General features: G+C 41.6%; 1 protein-coding gene and 2 non-coding genes across 4 annotated transcripts in view; 1 reads left to right on the forward strand and 2 right to left on the reverse strand.

Annotated features, from left to right (window-relative positions):
* LOC113013582 (adenylate cyclase type 6) overlaps positions 1–20,815 on the forward strand; it is a 47,272-nt gene that overhangs the window by 14,335 nt on the left and 12,122 nt on the right. The window contains exons 2-6 of one of the 2 annotated variants that reach the window (XM_026154597.1): positions 1,349–1,774; positions 3,826–4,023; positions 4,124–5,030; positions 19,894–20,043; positions 20,426–20,547. In XM_026154597.1, coding sequence (XP_026010382.1) covers positions 4,125–5,030; positions 19,894–20,043; positions 20,426–20,547 — 1,178 coding nt within the window. In that variant the 5' untranslated portion in view covers positions 1,349–1,774; positions 3,826–4,023; position 4,124. Of the gene's footprint in view, positions 1–1,348; positions 1,775–3,825; positions 4,024–4,123; positions 5,031–19,893; positions 20,044–20,425; positions 20,548–20,815 lie in introns of those variants that run through there. The other variant, XR_003270842.1, reaches the window with a different exon arrangement.
* On the reverse strand, positions 6,448–6,519 carry trnac-gca (transfer RNA cysteine (anticodon GCA)). The gene has a single exon. It is a non-coding gene; the product is annotated as a tRNA-Cys (tRNA).
* On the reverse strand, positions 9,067–9,138 carry trnac-gca (transfer RNA cysteine (anticodon GCA)). The gene has a single exon. It is a non-coding gene; the product is annotated as a tRNA-Cys (tRNA).

Here is a 20,815-nt window from a genome sequence, read left to right on the forward strand (position 1 = left end):
CAGAACATAAATGCAGTTAACAATGCTTATTAATGCTGTTCTCTTAGGCATAACATAATAACACTGTAACTGACCTCGTGTCGGCCGCCATTTCAGGACATTAGCTAGGCTCACTTAACGGCTAGCTTGCTAACAGTCAGCCAATAACACACGTTATGCAATATTTAGCCTCTTTCTTAACAACATGACAGCGGTAGATTTGATACCTCGCTGCAGTATAATAAGGCACAAAACATTTCATACGAACATGAGCTGCACGCTAACTCACCAGAGGAGTTCGTGTAATGGCGAATGCTGTCGGACTCAGCTCCGCTTCACGTTTGTAACCGCTACAAGACTTTTTCCTAACAACATATTAAATCATTAGCTTCACATATAAAGGTTTTTAAAACTATTTACAGCAACTCAAATGTCTACTGTACCCGAATTTCCAGCTCGTAGAGGGCACGAGAGCAGCATGCGCCTCATCGGACGAACGGAAGGAAAAACTCTGTAGCTGGACTAGAGAGTGGCTATGCGCACGGCACAGTGGTGCGTTCAGTGACCACAAATAATCAGAAATCCCATACTCAAACAATGATCTGGGTTACACAGGTTTAATGCATTTTGAAGTGCAACAATGCATAAAAGATCAAAGATGATTTCTAGTCTCAAGACACTTGAAAAACATAAATTTCCTACACAAAGCAATCATGAAATTGCATTTAAAGGAGAAGTGAAGACTGTCACCAGTCTCCTAAATTAGAGACATAAATCCAGTTGGACGCCTCGGGAGTATTTTAAAGTTAAGCAAAGACCAAAACAAACAAAATAAGAAGCAATTTTCCATTTTCTATTCTGTTTCTTCTGCACCCACACTTGTGTTGCCCTGGCTAATATAAAGCCATTTTAGTAATATTTAGGCTCACATTAGTAAAATATGGTGCTGTAACATAGATTTATGCAGCAGTCCTTCCATGTAAAAGCAGAGTAAACTAACTTACAACTGTGTGCATTAATGTAGTCATACTGCGTGCTTACTGAAGCCCAATATTTAATATTCATTGTCCCTGTCAGCAAATTGAGCACTTGTTGAGCTCCTAGTTCACACAGTTTGCACTGAGTGATTTTTGGTGGTCTGTGCAGCCATTAAGCCCGAGTCAGTTGTTTCTTAATAAATGGTTTTGATGTACTTTATATAAGACCAACTGTGATGATTGTAAGAACTGAATAAAAAACAGTTTAGAGGTCAACATGATCGCTTCGGGAGACTTTTGGAAGTTTTTAGTGGATAAATCATCGCCACTAGGTGGTGTTTTGACAATATTTGCATGCAATGCTTAACAACAGCTTCTTTGTTCTCTCCTAGCTTGCTATTAATCTGCACGCTGTGTTACAACAAGGGTGAAGTAAACGAGGAGGAAGGAACAAATGGACATAATGACGGGCAGGAGAGCGGATCACACTCGAGCAGGTGGAGACGCACGCACGTCACCTCTAGGGGGACTCCTGCGATCATGAATGGGATGGGAATGTTGGACTGGAACTGTCAGTGTGTGTGTGACTGTGTGTGTGTGAGGGAGAGAGATAGAGAGAGGGAGAGAGGAGCGCTGTGAATGTAGGGTCGTAGCTTTGGCTGGGAAGAGAGAAGGCTGTCCTGCCAATTTCGCAGTTTTCCCTTGCTTTCCACAAGGACAGACCCGCATCCGAAGTGTGTCACGGCGGCTGCGTAAAGACCGAAGACAGGGCTAAGCTCCACTGCAGTGTTACGGTTACTCCTACTGGATGTCCACTGGTAAGTACACTGCATGTCTTAAGCTTTGTATTGGGCAACAATGTGAATTTGCTACAGCTCGGCGACACTGAAAAGCAGTCAAAGGATAGAGCCGTGGAAAAGACTGGGAGCAGTTGACTTGCACTGGAGTGTGTTTTGCTGTGATGACTGCGGCGGCGTTGAGCCGCCTGAACTATTCAGCGGGACTGTACACTACTGTACACAGGCGCAGACATCACTTTATTTATGTAATGTGACATTTAACGCGAAGAGGCGAATCAGCCGAGTGACACTTGGCGATTCTGCCCAGAGCGTTTCACCAGCGTCCTCTTGCCCAGTGACCTGTTTGGAGTCCAAACATAATGACGTACGCGTTTATGTTGGGGGAACAGGCCCGGTGTGTAGCCCTTTTACAGCCCTTATCACTGTACAGTAGTCCTGTGAGCTGGATAGCACATTCATCCGATATCAGAGGATCAGCTGCCAAGGCAGAAGTTGCCCAACGGAATGTTTTACTCACGACAAGTTAGTAGAGGCGCTGATGTGTGGCAACCTGCACTTTCTTCTGCAACCCACACACTCCCGGCTGACTCCAGACTATCCGGGTCCAACGCCGTCTCCATGAGATTTGTGGTTAAAGCGGCTACATTTGAACACTGGGAGCAGTGCCTCAGTGGCTACTTAGAGCGTCCTGTTATGTAATGCGCTTCGGCCGACTGCCCCTTAATCAGACACAGCCTGGGCCTACACGTGTAATTGCCAAACATGTTTTCGGACATCAGAATCATGTTAGCGCCGGTGACCGCAGGACTGTTGCTGCTCCGTGTCAATGTGCACAATAATACAGATATTTGCTCGTACGCATCGTCCTAATTTTTAAACGCACGCAGGACGGCTGATTCCAATGTACACATGTGCAATGTACAGATTCGTTTCGTGGTTTATGGCAGATGTATGCCTGCATAGATTGCATTACATAAGAGCCGCATGTCGCAGTCTGACCTGTCGTAAATGTATAAGGATGAGTCGAGGACTAAGGTTGTTTCTGCAGGAAAAATGAAGGTGAAGGGACACATGCTTGCAGTGTGCCAGAGTGGGTCATACGCCAAAAAAAAAAATTAAAAAAAATGCACCCAACGTGAAACAGCATGCTAATTACTTTACCAGTTTGTAAATGTTGTGATCAGCTATTAATCTATTATTAAGTAGGAAGGAATTTAATTAAATAATAGTTACTGAAGAGATGGTTTCCCAGCTTGCACCAGTGTGGGTTATATTTAACATATAGTTAAATAGTTATCCTTTTAGTTTTCAGCTTGGCAGCTTTCATGTTAGAGGCTGCTGTTGATTATAAACATGTGTGCACTTCATGCTTGCTCTTCCCACCATTAGTCTTAGCTCTGTCAGCCTGGGAGATTTGCTTAGAGTTTAGAGGTTAGCGCTGTCCTTGACATGTACTGCTACAATCCAGCTATAGTGAGTCATCAAAGCTAATGGGGGAAGCATGGACAATTTAATCTGGACTGGAGAGCTCTTGATCTCTGATGGTGCCCACTCAGTAGGCCTTTGTTGTCAAATAGAGCACACCCATGCCTGCCCACTCAAGATGTTAGGGGCAGATTTCGGTGGCAAAGCATGGCAGAGTGCTAGCCACCAAGAAGTGGTGTTTGATACCAGTTGTGGAAGCCGGCAATCAGTGTAGAGCTGGTTGGAATGGGACTGCATTCTTTGTCATGGTTTCAGGATAAAACTTATGAACGGCACCTGCTGCACGAGGCAGGAATTAGAGGAGGTTCTGCTTTTACAGTTCAGCATTTTGCAGGCAGAACAAAAACATTTGAAAGTGTGGTCCCAGGCTGGCTGAGGCATGGAAAGAAAAGAAGTGGAATGGGCAAACCATACAAAGACGTGCACATTCAGTGGCATAAATAGGCCCTATAACACCAAACATATGTGTAATATGAAAAATGCATACTATTAATGTTAATGCAATCAGGTGATATTCCCTCATGCTTTGTTTGCTTAACAATATCACATGTTTTTTGTGTTTGGTTTTTCATTTGCTTTTACAGGAGAACAGGTGGTTTTTAAAGGCACTCGGTGGTGTATAGAGTTGACACACTGACTGTTTCTACAAAAGAAAGCAACTCAAATGCAGACGCCCCTCTGATGCTTTTGGCCAATTTGAGCTCATGGTGTGTGCTCGCTGGGGTAAACTAGTGGCCTGGCCAAAGAGCGCAGTGTTGCTAAACACAATTAAGCCAACACAGGTGAGACGATTCTCAAATCTCTATATTAAAAGAGATTAAAAGCTTCAAGATCAGTACTGTTTTATGTGAAACATTACCAATTGTATGTTGTGTTTTGTAGGATGTCATGGGCCAGAGACCTCTTTCCAGGCAGAGTGGACCAGCGAAAGACAGCATGGGGAGAGCGCAATGGCAAAAAAAGGAAGGGCAGCTCGTCACTATGCAACCCACGTTACATGAGCTGCCTGAGGGACCCGGAGGACTTGGAAACCCCTAATGCTGCCCCTCAAAATTACCACTGTGGGGCAGGCACCAGTGGGAACAATTTTGGCCTGCGCTGTGGCTGGCAGGAAGACCACTATGCGAAACGGATGGTTGGTGGTGGAGATCTGGGTCTAAAGGCTGTGAATCTGGGCTTCGAAGACGGTGAGCTGAAGGGTAGGAAAGAGGAGGAATTAGGACAGTTCTCTGAGGGTAGCTGCAAGACAATGACTGCCGCAGACTGTTGTATGCAGGTCGTGCGGGTTTTTCAATCCAAGAAATTTCAGTCCACCAAGCTGGAACGTCTTTATCAGCGGTACTTCTTCAGGCTCAACCAGAGCTCTCTGACCATGCTAATGGGAGTTCTGGTGGTGGTGTGCGTTGTTATGCTTACCTTCCACTGTTTCCAACCGGAGTCAAGCCTCAGACCTGGCTACATCTCAGTACTGTCTGTGGCCATGGTTGTTTTCCTGGCGATGATGGTGGTGTGCAATCGAAACGGCTTCCACCAAGATTACATGTGGATTGTGAGCTACCTTGTGATCGGGGTACTGATTGTAGTGCAAGTATATGGGATCGTCAGCGTGTCCCCCCACAGTGCATCAGAGGGCATCTGGTGGACAATGTTCTTCATCTACATTATCTATACCTTGTTGCCAGTCAGAATGAGAGCTGCTGTGCTTAGTGGAGCTGTGCTGTCCATCGTACACATAGTCACCTGGTATCTCAGCAAAGACAATAAGGATAAGTTCGTTTTTGTTAAACAGGTAAGTGATGACAATAATTCTAGAATAGATGGAGATATGCATTTATATTTAATTTGATCTTATTTCAACATCCATAGAGCAATTGTTCAGTAGAATATTTATTTCAAAACACTCAGTTTGAGTTACTTTCAAACATCATTTATGTTTTATATTGTATTATTTTTTTCAGTTTTTTACTTTGCTTCCACGTGTGACCGGTGTGTTTTTGCGTTGTGTCTGACAAAGAAAGGTAAAAGAAAGAAAGACCTCCAAGTAAATAACTTGCTCGCTCCAGCTCCTACAACCAAATACAAACAGTGGGGGAGAGGGTTAGCTCAACCCACCACAACTCCCAAGCTAGCCAGAATTATATATTCATGCTAGCATTAATGGCGCCTAAAACACATTTGTGGCACACACATACTACACATTTATAGCATCTAACAAAAACAGGCACAATGATGACAATAATTGAACTAAAGACACACAATCAGAAACATCAGGGTGGCTAAATATACATTATATGTGTGTTGTACAGGGTCTGGAAAGAAATGACACCAACCTCTCCCACAGGGTAATTGTAGAAAAGGGGAGAGGCCAAAGGGGTACACTGTATTTATAGGGTTGCACCAAAGAAGAAGAAGGACAATGAGGAGGGGCTCCAACTGATAAAGAACATAACTACAGGCTTGAAGGTCCTAAAAGTCAGGTATAAACTGGAAAATAAAATTTGTGGTCTAGAACACATTTTGTGTAATTATAACAACATGTAATGTCCGTTACACACGGAGTCAGACATGCTAGTAATTTTTAAAAGTGGTCTTGAGCAATAGTTCTCCAGGATTTCTGAAAGTCTTTGAAAGTTTTATCTTTGGATCGTGGCTGCTTTTTCTCTCACTTACAGTTCAGTCCTTGTACTTGACCACTTTCAGAGGAATGCTTGTTAAGCCACTTAACACTGACCTATGAATCAGTAAAGCATAAAAAGGCCCCTAACTCAAAGGGTGAACCAGTGCTATGTCTAAAAACAATGGCTGGCTTAACAAAAACAAAAAACCATTTAAAGGCATTATGTTATTGCTATCCTGTCACAAAAACACATAAAATGATTTCATATTTCTTTAATGGAATCTATGAAAAATGTCAAAGATAGCACAGATTATGTTTGCACCGACAAGGTGATTCCCAAAGAGCTATTAGCCAAAAACTTGTCATATCTTGAAATTGTGTTCAGTGTGGTCATAAAAATTGTGAGAAAACTAGAGAATTTCCTGCAGACGAACAATCTCTGTAGGTCAGGAATATGACATTTAAAAAAAAAAAAAAAAAGCTTGAAGACCCGAGAGACGCACCTGTCCCTTCAGTTAGGATGTCTTGAGCAACAGCTCGCCAGGATTCCCCCCAATATTTTTTTCTTTTCCCCCTCTTGAGCTATTACAGGGGGTATCCGGATTTGAACCGGAGACCTCTTGATCTGCAGTCAAATGCTCTGCCACTGAGCTATACCCCCTACACGAGAGCAGTACCGGGCTCCAAACCGTTAGCAGATGATCCCTCAACTGTTCGCCATCACAAATGATCTCAGTGGAAGGGTGGCTGCCAACAAGCTATTCTTAATGAAAAGGCAGAAACAAGGAAATGTCTCAAGGAAAGGAAAGGAAAAGAAAAGAAACAAGGAGAAAAGGCTGAGGTATGACAAATTGCACAAGAGCTGGCCTGGAATATCAGTGGGAACAGGTCCTATGGCGTGATGAATCCTAGTTACTAGTATGACACTAGCAGCCTAGGAGAGAATTTAAATGTGTGTCTTTGTTCAAAATTCCCCTAAAAATTCACCCTAAAACTAAATTTGTCCCTTAACAAAGAAATATGTCCGAAGCTTTTTTGTTTGGCTTACTCCTATTGGATATCCAATGGTAGTAATGGCGCATTTTGCAGAACTCCAAGTTTTTTGTTTTGGTTCAACATCACAATTACGGTAAGTCTTTTTATAAATACATGCATAAACAGGAATACGGTTACATGGACCAATTTCTTTTTTACAGGAAGCCACTGGGGATTTGTTTTCAAAAAGATAGCGACGGTCACGTCCACGTTTTGAAGCTGAGCCAGTATTATTCCCAGTAACTGCCTGTGTATGAATGTTCTTAAAATTTGTGAGTAAACAAGACAAAACATCTCACACTTGTTGATTTGTGTTAGTCTGGGCCCGCTATTATCACGACACAAAGGAGTACAATGTTGTTACTGTACTCATCAGTGGAAACGGCCTACTTTCTCTTTCCATCAATATAGGACAAAACATTTTAAAGGCTCTTAACCACTTTTCCATGTCAAAGGTGATGTACTAAAAGTAGATGCTACTGTAGATCTCAGCAGTTTTCAAATGAGATTTTTAATGAGCTTACATTATGTGCTGTAGGGCAGCTACCAGCAGCTCTTTTGGGGTTTGTAGAAGGTCATCTGGGTTGAATGAGCCCATTTAGCTACACTGTGGAGGAATATCATGATAATGTAGCATGGTGCCATCCAGGCCGCCAGTCCCTAAAACAAGGAGGCTATTGTACTGTAGTAAAATGAAATGGGGTGGGGTGGGATGCTCAGATTGTGCAATGAATTTTATGGAAAACAGAATGATTACTTCTTCATACTGGAAGCTGTGGGGAAAAACAAAACAGGATTAGGCACTTACAATGACTTCAGCTCCCAGCACACTGGAAATATTTCTTCATCACTTTTGTATGTTGGTTCCTTCTGTATGTGCTGTCAGTTACTCATTGATTTTATCACAATTTACACTGTGTTTGCATTAAGTGGATGTGCACCGACTGCACTATTAAACTGTACGTAGTGTTTTGTAAACAAAGTAGACCTCCAGTACAGAAATAGTGGATGTCCTTCAGACCTGCAGCAAACCATTTTTTTTTATCAGCTATTAATCCGAACAACCTTCGTTTCATTAAATTCATGTTATACGCTGATAGATGTCAAAGTCACAGCCAACTTTCCACAACGCCAGTGTGTTTAGTTGTTTTTTATATACACGGAAAATGGACTGGTTCTTATATAGTGCTTGTCTACTCTATGTGAGCACTCGCTTTTTTACTACAAGCCTCATTCACACAACTGCTTATTCTATGTCTAAGCTTATTTAATCTCACATTCACACACTTTCTCTTAGGGGTTCGGCGGGTCGGTGGCGTTTAGTGGGTTTGGTGGGATTTGGTGGGGTTCGGTATCCTGCCCAAGGAGACTTTGACATGCAGTCTAGAGTCTAGATTATATCTGCCAAACAGAAGCAAGCTGTTTGAAATTCTTTTGATTTGTAGTGAATCAATCTCACCAACATGTCTTTAATTTGTATTTTTATATTATTGGACTCTACTGGAATAGGTCTGCATAATTAGAGGTCAAAAGACTTCTTTATCCTATATCTTTATTCGCTGATATCCTAGACAGCCAAGAGTCGAGTAGAGAAAATGGTTGAAAACTGTATTTAGAGAACTTTAGGTTCACCTGTTCGCCTCCTTATTTACGGCAAACATCTATCATCAGCCAATCACATGGAAGTAGCTCAATGCTTTTAGGCATGTAGACATGGTAAAGGTGACCCACTGATGTGAAAACTAAGCATCAGAAAGGAAGAAAGGTCATTTCAGTGACTTTGAATGTGGCATGGTTGATGGTGCCACGTGGGCTGAATATTTCAAACCACTGACCTACTGGGATTTTTCATGCATAGCCATCTCTAAAGTTTGAACAACAGATTACTTTAAAAATTGTTGCCTGGTCTGATGAATCTGAGTTTCTGCTGCATGATTTGCTAGGCCCAGAATTTGTCATGAAAATAGTGAGCCATTCTTTATTGTATCAAGTGTTTAGGCAGCTGGGAGGGACAGTTTCAGGAGATTTCAGTTGAGAAATTGTTTTCGGCAATTGTTCTTTGGACTTTTGGAAGGTCTTCCAAAAAAAAAAAAAAAAAAAAAAGCTAAGGTCCCCTTCAGATCTCAACTGCTCTCACAGTTCTTAGAGTTGTCTTTTCCATTGGTGGCTCTATAGGGGGCATCTGGAATTGAACCAGAGACCACTTGATCTGCAGTCAAATGCTCTACCACTGAGCTACACCCCCTATGCAAGAGTTGCACCTGGCCCTCCAGATGATCTGTAAACTGTTCACCAATGCCCCACCACAAATGGTTTCTTCTTGACATCCACCCTGGTGGTGTAATGATGTGATTAACATTTTCTTGGCACACTTTGGGCCACCTAGTACCCATTGAGCATCTAACAAACACATAACAAGTTTTTTTGCGTGGGCTGTTGCTGGAAGTCACGGTCCCAGAAACTGCAGGAGGAGTGGAGCAGAACAAAGTCCAAGGTGTTTAAAGTCCAGTATGAAGTTACCACTATCTATGATCTATGATTGCTCTGTGTGTCATGGCATGTGCAGCCACCTACCAGGCCTTTTCAGAGCAGTTTTATGGAGATGCTGGTTTCCTTTTCCAGCAGGACTTGGCAGCTGCCCGCAGTGTCAAAATTACTGCTGGTTTGCTGACCATGTCGTTATTGTACTTAATTGGTAAGCCAACTTGCCTGATATTCCATACGGAATATGGTCAAGAGGAACATTAAAAAGATCCAAACTAGAAATAGAGCTGAGCTCAGCAATCAAAGCAGCATGGGCTTCAGTAACACCTCAGCAGTGCCATGAGCTGATCACCTCCAGATCTGATATGGACTATTTTTTTTTATGTTTTTAATTTCTAAAAATAGCTTTTCCCATATAAATGTATTAAATTTAAATTAAAAAAATAGATAAGTTCAAAAACATGTGCGGTCTGACCCTCTGTTACTGTCTTTCTCCACCAGTCATGACTATTAATCAACCAGATGAATGTGCAGCTATTATGAAGAAGGCAATATTGACATAACTCTACTGGTACATTGAGGTTATGTGTTAAGTGCTCATGTCCCAGAGTGTACAACGTGGTGTACACTCTGGGACAAACGTTGGTTTGATGTCCTGTTTAGCTCTGGCCCTGGCTGTTGCATTGGTCTTCTGATGATGTCCTGCTACCTTGCCTGAGGGTCTGGACCCTCAACACAACATGTTCCAGTTTTCTAAACAATCAATGGACATCAGACTGTTCCAATCTCTTTTTGGCTTTACTAAACATGGAGGAAATCACATTTTTCCTTCAATTCTGTTGTTGTATAACAGTGTACCACACTCATTTTTTGCATTTATCATCTCAAATTTATATGGATTTCATGACCAAGATTTCTGTTTTTAGCTTTAAAAAATGACATATTCTTTCATTTAATCAGCTCTCGGGTACTTCTCAGTTGTATGAATATTAAGGAATAACGTTCAGTCTGTCACTGTGTCTGTATCACACAACTAAGCCCTTACAAACCTCGGTTACTCTGCTTCTGGGACCTTATCGACCTCCACCCCATTGTGTGCCTGAGCCGTTTGTATTTTTCCTGCAGAGATATTCATGCAGAATTAGAGCTGAGAAGATGTGAAACCGATGATAACGAGGACAAAAGTGGTCTTTGTGAGGGACCTCCACTATGAAGCAGGAGGGGTGAGGGGTGTGCGGAGGTTACGCTGGTGACAAGGGGACAGACACGGATTGAGAGCATGAAATAATACTAGGCTGACTCACCATGCTTTAAATGAGCTGCTATTCTCTTTTTTTTCTCTCTCCACTCTTCTTTTTTCTCTGAGTCATAATTCCATTCTTACAAAATCCCTCTCAGATGTGGCCTTTTATTTCATAGCCGACAGAGACTGAGCTCACCCTACTCATGGGGATTGCTTCCATCCATAGATCTCCACATTTCACTGTGCTCTTCTGCTCTGAAGAGCCTCCTGAGACAACTACAAAGAGACAAAGGTGAGACTGTTTCAGGAAGAAGCAAGTTGTGCCGTTGCCCTGCAGATTCAGGGTTCAGGTGAACTTCTGTCAGTCTTACAGGTAGTGCTGCCTGTTAAGATTTAAAAAGACTGTCTGCACAACATTTGTGCAACATTCTCTCAGGAATGTGTTGCATAATTTTTAGGCTTTGTTCATTGTGTTTTGTTGTGGCTCAAAAGGCACTTTGGACATCATTGGTTTCCTTTTTCTCACAAATCACTAACATTTCATTGCTTTGTCCTTTTTAATTAGTTTTCGAACGAGGAAGAAGCATAGCATCTCAGAACATCAGATTTATTATCCAACTGACGATTTCCAAATTAAACCAGTGCCTGTGAGAGATTAACAAGCTGTATCCCTTAAACTCTAAAGCTTCTCTGTCAGTTAACAAATAAGTTATATATGTTAGTCCTCAGTGATTAAGCTGTTCTCATAATAACACGTTGTATCGCATCCATACATTTTACTTCAGAACAGTTCAGATGGCTTAATTTGTCTTCACTTTTATTGCTCACAGTTACTTTTTTCTTTAAAAGGCTTTGATGTGGATGACATGCTGTCTGAGTTCGGCTCAAGTTGTTGGAAACTCTTCTTTGATATTTGATGGGTTGAAATCCCTTCCGTGTATTAACTTGGCAACTGAAGAGTAAATGTATTATTTCCTCATCTTCTGCTTACTGGGTTTTTCCACGCTTCATCCCTTTAACTGGGTTTGGTGTGAAGTCTGTTATGAGAACTTATGTGTTGTGCAAGCTGTTTCATTCCCAGGTCTTCACATCTGCTGGCGCCAAATATAAATGATCATTTCCTGTCAGTATTAGTTGTTGTGATTGGCCTTTCTGACATTTCTGCTCGGCTACTGGATACTTAACATTATAATCTCAGATCCCTGCTCTAGCGTGTGGACATGAAAAAGAGAGAAACACAACTGTAGTTTTCAATAAAATTGTGCAATAATCAAATAAGTTTGGGGGTTTAATTCAATTCAGCTTTATTTATATAACCACAACAATAGCCGCCTCAAGGTGCTTTATGTTGTAAAGTAAAGATAATAATACAAAGAAAACCCCAACAATCAAGCGACCCCCTATGAGCAAGCACTTGGCAACAGAGGAAAGGAAAAACTCCCTTTTAACAGGAACAAACCTCTGATTGATCGGACGGGGCAGCTATCTGCCGTGAGACAGGACAAAAAGACATACTGTCGAAGAGAGACGGAGATTAATAATAACTAATGATCAGTTGCAGATTGGTGTAGAAAAACAGAGAGTGAAAAGAGTCAAGTTAAGATTATAATTTTAGCTCATAGTGCTGAGCACTTGCTTGGTGGTTGAAAGTAAGTAACAGCTGGCATTATTATAGCCATACTCCGTATGGGAGGTCATGTTCCTTATTCTACCATTGTTTCATTGGATCAGTGTTTCCAAGATCTATGATTGTATTGTATTATATGTGGGTCGAGGCTACACATTTTCATTTGTTTGCAGAAACAAACAAATATTTCCATAGACAAATACCAACTCTTTCACAGAGCAGTGGAAGCTGTGAAAAACACTACCCCTTGACACATCAGCACAACCAGTCTGCACTCTGCTGATTGTGTGGTGATCCGACACCTGAGGAAGAACCTGTTTCTTTTGCCAAATTGCTTTGGGGTCGGCGAATGTGGGAGTGGTGGAAACACACTGATCCTTCAGCTTAACACTGGTGAAATTTGTCAATGAAATGTTGCAAGCATGACCGAGGCATGCATAATGCATTTATGCCAGAACATTTGTGTTGCATAAGAAAATCCAAAAGCAGCTACAACTTCAGCTACTTTAACCCTTTGAATTATGACGGGCGCTATGTCTGATATTCACGTGTAGGGAACAGCCTCTGCTCTCTGCTGCTAAATGAAAATTATAGAGATCGTCTTGAATTTAGATGGTACCAGCTGTGATGCTCGGATGTTCTTGAGTCATCGGTTCAAAAATATTACACATTACACATTTGCACTTAAAAATACAATACAAGTTAAGTACAGAAAAACAAAACAAACAAAGAAAACCCCAAAACAAAGTTAGACATGGATGTAAAGTCAGTCAGTGTCCCCATAGCTCTGCCACTTTATTCAGTCAGTCAGACTGCATTTTTATTCACGCATGATCATGAGACAAATAGAGATATGTATTGTTGCCAAAGTCATTAAAACATTAAACATGTCAGCAGTATGACCCTGTGTAAATAACTAATGAGATTACATCATTTGAAAATGATCAGACATGGTGAAAGATTTCATTAAAGACATAGTGAGCATGACTTCAGTATGTGTTCATGCATAGGATACCAACACTTTTTACACCACTCTACTATTTGCTGCTGTTCATATACTTAAATGAGCAGCCAGAAAGACTTAAGCCTTCATTTTCAGCCTGAGCTGTTTGGAGCCAATCGCATGTCCAGTATTACATACGTGTTTTACAGTCATAGTATTGCACTTACTGCATTGGCCACAGTAAGTGCAATACACGATCTGTCTATCAGCTTCACTTGCAGGCCTCGGAGCGCCTCCCTCCCTTTGCTGCTGTCAGATGGTGAGAACTCATCGTCAGGTACTTCACCTCCCAAACAATTCAGTAGCTGAAATAAAAGACCCCACCCACCCACCCCTCACCCCCTTTACTCCCGACGCCACCCTATCAGAGAGTGAGAAAGTTGTGACTCATCCAGTTATTGTATTACAGCCAAAGGCAACAATGCGAACCCGGATAATTTTTATCACCATGGGTGGGAGAAATTAGGATTGACAATAAGTGAAACATTACTGTTAAAATACAGAGAGTGATAAGGGAAATAATAGCCAGGCTAATAATAGCTGTGTGAGTCAGGCAGGAGGAAGTGCAGGCTTCTAATAACAGTTCATGGTTTACTAACAACTTGGCTCCCTGCAAAAGTAAATACAGGGATTTGAAGCTGAACTGCCATGGCTGACAGCCAAGAGATATATATTAGGAATCCATTAGTGGTGTTAAATGTGCATCTGTGCGGCATGTATGCCCCTAAGCTTTTAAAGGCGGTTTTACTCTGGATATTGTTGAGTGCAGTACCGATCCCAGTGTTCGTGACAGGAAGGTGAATGGGTCTCTGTCAAAGGTCACAGTTACACTAGCCAACTGTCCTGTTATCCTGGCTAACTTGGTTACAGTTACAAAACTGTAACAGAGGCGACATATGTCAGGCTGGAGTGAGGAGGTACTGATAGGGTGAAGCTGTAATAACATGTTTGCTATCAGTGTACAAATAGGCAACACCTTCTTTCTAATAAAATAGGAAGAACACATGTCGAATGTAATAGACTACATAGATCCTCATTTATGCGCTGTGCTGTGCAATACTGTGTTCCAGCTGACCAGAGCAGATCTTTTAGCTCATGTCATCCAGTGTGTATAGATTTTTTTTAGGTTTAAATGACTGGGCCTCTGACTATGCTTTTTTTCACATTTTAAGTGAATGTCATCAGATATAATAACAATACCCCAGGCCCATGATTATAATTCACATCATCAGATTTAATCCAAATCAAGGTGAGCTCTGTCTTGTGTTCGTGCAAAAAGCTCAGAAAATATATGTTTTATGCTACATTTCTAGTTTAATTATTATATAACTTCTGTGAATATGGAAGATAAAATAAACAGTCGCTTCCTGTTGAAATGGACAGAGGTGACCAGGACATTTCTTGTTGTACATTTCTTTGCGTTTCTCTAAAATTGTATTTACTTATACATCTATTCTCAAATTCTGAAACGATGCTCATGTTTTAGGCTTCATAAACGTGCCACATGGCATTTCCAGAAATCAGCCCAGGAGGCAAATGTCTTACATGCATGCATGAGTTCAGTATCAGCTCATCCTTGACCGAGCAAGTGGTGAAAGACAAGTCTTCACTGTTTAAACTATAACCTGTTCTTGTCCCAGTATTGATCTGCATACTTAGTAAAAGCCAGCGGTGTGTGATGTTGTTGAGCGAGAGCAGGGCGGGACAGTGGGCGAGCACATGCTTATATAACTGAACAGTTAAACTGAACTCATGCGTGTTTAGTTTGACCTTTGTGCACATTTATTTTAAAGTTGTTTAATGTTTCCCCCTTTTAATTCTCTCACTCCAGCCTAAAGACAGTCTTACCCAAAAAATAACAAACTTACCATGTATTACACAAACACGGTGCTCTGGATTTGCACTACAGAGCCATTTTCCTTCTTTTGAGCAATGCCTCGATATTAATGTTACATTGGTCTCTCTAGAGATGCAATGGCCTTTATGTTTTACATTATGTGCAAACAGAGATGAAATAGAAGCTCGAGCGGGAATTCCTGGATGTTCAGCTCATACTCACACACTTCAAGGTCTGACCTCTGTCACACAGCTCAGTCTTTGGGAGGAGGAAAGTGAACTGCCGGTTGGTTGGTTGGTTGGATAGTCTAATTGTCAGATTCTGTGTTCCTTCAGCTGCCGTGTTTTAATTGCAGCTGTGCCTGTGAGGGTCTGAGCAGGCAGGAAGTGGAGGGTTAGCAAGGACACAGCTGGAAAGCTGGAGAGGGTTGAGTCTAGTTCTACACACTGACCCCAGACCTCTGAGCAACGGAGACACACAGCAGCTTGTGTGATTTGAACCACAACTTGGAGCTAAAATTCTTTTACGTAATGAGTGATAATTCAGTAAGTAAATGAGAACAGCAGTTGTTATGGTAATGTTGACAAAATGTTTACAAAAAAGAGGGGGGGGGGCTTTGTGTGATCCTCTGCTGAATTTGTGAGTTTGCTCAATTACCAAGAAATGAACAGTCTCCACTTTTTATGGTCTTTAATTTTTATTAATTTGACTGCATCTTTAAATTGAATATAACTTCCAGCACCGATGAGGCCATTTACTTGCTCGTAACACTTCTGAACTTTTATAGAGACAGAAAATCTTGGGGAAGAGAGGAAATGGGGGGCAAATAAAGGGTCCTGGAGCAAACCCAAACTGGAGATGTTACATGATATAATTTTTTTTAACAAAAAGGAAGTAATTGCTAAAAGTTGTGTGTCTGCTATTCTTTGTTGAGGGAACATCAATGTTCTCATTAACCACTCACTTCTTATTTGTGTCCAACTTTACCAATCCATGTGTCTCTCGTTTACTGTTATTTTTTCTTTAAAATCGTTATGACTTTACTGACTTGATATCACTTGCTGTCTTAGACTTTCTTCATGTCTGTCTTGAGCTTCCATAGATAACATAAAGTGGCAAAAGAAGATTAGTGTAATTACGGCAAGCTACTTGTACTGTATGTTTTACTCAACAAGGAATATTATCTGGTAGTTTGTAGTTCAGCCTGCTAACAGTAAATTGAAAATGAGGGACAAACAAGCTTCACAGTGTTTTGATTTGTGGAAAAACTTGTTGGTATTAAAAGAAGTGAGCGGGTAGTTTAAGCTGGCGGTTAGTTTGTTATAGTAATTCCAGGATAGCTGGGAGATTTTCCACGTGTTTTATTTTCCTCATGTAAGTATTAATTCAGGATCTGTTTATCTAGCAGATGTGCGGCCTGGGTCCAGCTCTATTTAGCTTCGCGGAATTTGCTTCAGCGTTTCACAAAGATTACTCCGTGGCCTCACTGGTCGCCTGAGACCAATTTTGGTTTGGCCGGAGTCATGACAAAAACAAAGCTCAGATTCCAGATGGCAAGAGCCCAAGATGGCAAAGAAGGCACCCCCACCCTTCAGCAACATCTGTCTTTATAAGGAATAGCATCCTTCTTAAATGAGTAATTACACAGTTTAGTGACAGCTGATTAGATCAGGTGTAGGCAAACAAAATGGGACAGTATTGTCTATTTTTACTACAGTGGTACTACATGTTGTTTTGTGTTTTTGCAGGCTATGATCAGCAGCGTGTGACTGGGCTCTGCCATTTATCTTTGTAAGACATTTTGAAAAGCTCCAGATGCCTATCAGAGGTCATGTGCTGGAGTTTAGTCCCCATGTCAACTGCAGTCAGTGTCCCAAGTGTTGACTTATGGGATGTAGCACTTTGGCCTTTTAAAGTTTAAGCTTTTTTGCTCAGGGTTAGTGAAATATCTGAACTTTTCTTTCAGGCTTTTTAGATACAACTGCATGAATCCAAGCACCGACCAAAAGAAAAGCGCCTTTAACCAGCTGGCTTATTTTAGTATCTGTGATTGACAGGTCCTAGTTTTTAGCTACCCTCGGTGTATTGTCCATGATTATAGTTACAATTTAATATGACCACTCTGTGGTTTACTGTTGCCTTCACTTAGCTAAAAGAGCAAAAGTAATGCCTGTACAGTGTAGATGTGCTGTCAAATGCCACAAAACTTTATTTTATTGATCAGAAGAACTTTTATCTCACTTTTATCTCTTTTTGTTACTTTTTATCTCTTAAAAAATGGATAAGGATGTTGTTGTCATAACTCGATCTGGGCACATGTGTGTTCCAGCATGCTTGAGCATGAGGGAATTGTCCAGTGGGATATTATTAAAGATAGAATGGATTTAGTGTGTGTTTGCCAAGCAGAGATCTTTTCCATCCCCATTCCCTCATTTGATTATTAGCATGCTATCCTTTTTTCTTTTTTTAACTTTATAAAGCACCTTGCTGTGAACCGCACCTTATAAGCCAATGTTTGGTCTCCTTTTAACTTCACCGCCAAAAGTGCCTGCCTAAGTAGATGTGTAGGCAGGCTCATCTTTAAGAGCCAAAAGTCTGCAGGAAAAATGGTCAGGAGGCATCAGTGGAATATACTCTAAATCCAGATTAGTCGTTATAAAGAGACTGGCTCAGTGTTAATGGAGAGAAGCTGCTTTTCTGTCTTCACTGTTTAGGCAGGGTAGTGTCAGCCGGGGGTCTGTGCTAGATTTGGAGTTCTGGGTGATATGAGTGCAGCAGCAGACACAACAAGCTTCAGGATCAAAGAGCTGCCAGTCCAAAAGGACTCACACACACACACACACACGCTCACGCACAAGATTTATTCAAAAGTCTCTGTGAATGTGTCTGCCTCTAATCTCTAAGCATATAAGTTGGCATTAATACAAGCTTTGTTCATCATGTTTCTTCACACTTCACTTTCACTCATTTATAGCTATCCGGCTGTTATATTGCACTACCCTTCTACATGCAGTCAGTAGGTTTTAATAGTCCTGAATGCCTCGTCCCCTCTTGCATTTTAAGGCTTTCGCAAGCTTCAATAAATGCTGCACATACATTTGCATCCTATTTGCAAATAAATGCCTATCCTCGCTATCCCAGCACATCATTGCACTGAGAGTCTTTATGCGTGCATAGCCAGACTATCAGTTAATTTCTTTTCTAGGAATAATATATGGATTAAAATTGCTCACATGGAAAGCTCGAATCTCTGAAACATGTGCATTGTTGAGAAGTATGGTCAGTTAGTTGCAGAAGGTCCTGTATCTTAGAAGGGCCACTTAACAAAATGAACCAAATTTGCCTGCCACTGTCCTTTGGTAATGGTGTTATGTTTCATTTCAAGCACAGGCTGTTAGATTATCTCTGCCTTGTCGTGACAACAAATAGTAAGCTCTTGTGTATACACTGTAAACCTTTATGTGGGGACAGTGGCAGAGGATCTGCCATCACTCTGCAAGCGTGAGGGTTGAAGTGTGGATGCTAGCGCAGTGATGCTTTTTGAAAAGGCGGAGACACATCTTTAAAAAATGCAGTGAATGTACATATACAGATAATCAGCCCCTATCTCCAGTTCAGCGGCTCTGTTCCGCCAACTGTCTGATAAAGACACATTACAAGCATGCACAGAGAAACACACTGGTCTGGCGACATACCAGCCATGGCACAAAGTTTTCAAATCTTCAAGTTCACTGAGAGTGTTGTCTTTAAGACAGATTTAACATTCAGGCTTTAGTGTGTCCAGTGCGTGCATGTCCTGTTCTCATTATTGATGATATCATCTTCAGAGGAAGCACCCTGGGCTGTGGTCAGAGGTCAAGTGACTTTCCCAGGCTGGAGTGTGTTTCTGAACATGGAGGGGACGTGTGTTTGTGTGTGAACGTGCATGCCCACGTGTTTCTAAGCTGAGGGGAAGTCCAGAGCTCAAGGCATCCATTTCTGATCTTCAGTCTTGGCTGTGGACTAGTGAGAAAAGAAATCACTAACAGACTCAAACGCTGGCTTACGGCACGCATCCGAAAACACAAAAAGTGAGTGGAGTAGCACAGAGGAATGCCTTTAAGGTCAATGACCCCACAAAGTTAACTGCACACGATAAACTTAATTTACTCAAGCCACAGATAATGTTATACAGACTGTGCAGAGCATTCTCAGAGCCTCATTGTTAAACTTAGTGGGTACACACAAGGAAGTTACAGTAATGGATCTGTCTGCTTCTATCTGAAGTTGCGCATTGAGATAGACTACCGCTTGCATAAAAGATGTTCTGTCTCTCTGCTTTGTACTATTTGCCAGGAGATTTTAGATTTTAACAAAAGTCATCTTTTGAAATGCTGGAATAATCTCCCTGTTTTTGCCTTTTAATTGGATTCAGCGCAATAAATACAATATTGTTGTTAGCTCTTAAGAAAAAAAAGCTGGAATGACACAATCCTCCCGCGTCTCCACTGATTCATAGCATTAAAAAGTCTGGGCTTCCTCTCTGCCATTAAGAACAAGTGTAAAAAAAATCCTTTGCAAAGCAAACACAAGGCCATGCTCATCGTCTCTAACCAGATCATATCTAATGGCCCCTCAGACATTTGAGGAATCTTTCGCCTTGCAGTAATTCCTATGACATAGCATGTTATCATTTTCTCTCAATGACCTCACCCAGGTCAGTCAGAGTTTATTGAATTATTATGACAAGATCTGCACATGTTTGATGCTCTTTTGTTTTCTTTTCAGCTTCGACCTCACGCTTTGTGTCTGTCTGTGTGTTTTCAGATCAGTGCCAATATGCTGATCTTCCTGTGCACTAACATGATCGGGATCTGTACTCACTACCCCGCTGAAGTCTCCCAAAGACAGGCCTTCCAGGAGACTAGAGGATACATTCAGGCCAGACTGCACCTGCAGAGGGAAAACCAGCAACAGGTACACTTATGTGCACACGGTATGCACAGGCACACACATAGAGACACCTGCTGAGACCAAGTCCTGTAGAAAGACATATACACAAATGCAGAAGAGCAACAAATGAGTGTCTCAGTTTTCTAGTCTAACTTGTTTGTCTCCCTTTTTGAGGTCAACAATATGTTCTGGAGTATAACGTGTATCTCCGCTCCACTCTAATTTACTAACACCTTCCCACGCAGATCCCAGCGAGCCAGGGTGACTCAGTAAACACTCCAACAGTGGAAAACGCTGAAAATGAATGAACTCTCTTTATCGTGCACTGTCATATCTTCCTTTCTGTTTTAATTCATCTCTCTGTCTGTTCTCTCATTCTCTTGTGTCATCTCTACCTCTCTCTCAGGAGCGCTTACTGCTGTCGGTGCTGCCACATCACGTTGCCATGGAGATGCAGGCTGATATCAGTGCCAAGAAGGAAGATATGATGTTCCACAAGATCTACATTCAAAAACACGACAATGTTAGGTAAACACAGACAGATGAATGCACGCACATGCTTCTGCACGAACATACTATAAGGCTCAAAAAATGTGGGAGTGCTCAGCTAGCTTCGACCTCAGAGTCCCTCCAACCGCTATTTCCTTTAGAGCATGTATTATGCATGTTGCTGGTTATTGACACTGACAGCACCGGCATAAGCAACAATATTGGCTTCAGGACGCTGATGTGCTTTCTGTAGCAAATAATTTCCGACAGATCTCAGAGTTTGCTGCCTCCTACTCTCATCCATCAC

The sequence above is a fragment of the Astatotilapia calliptera genome, chromosome 20 (assembly GCF_900246225.1).
Source record: "Astatotilapia calliptera chromosome 20, fAstCal1.2, whole genome shotgun sequence".
Taxonomy (NCBI): Eukaryota; Metazoa; Chordata; class Actinopteri; order Cichliformes; family Cichlidae; genus Astatotilapia; species Astatotilapia calliptera.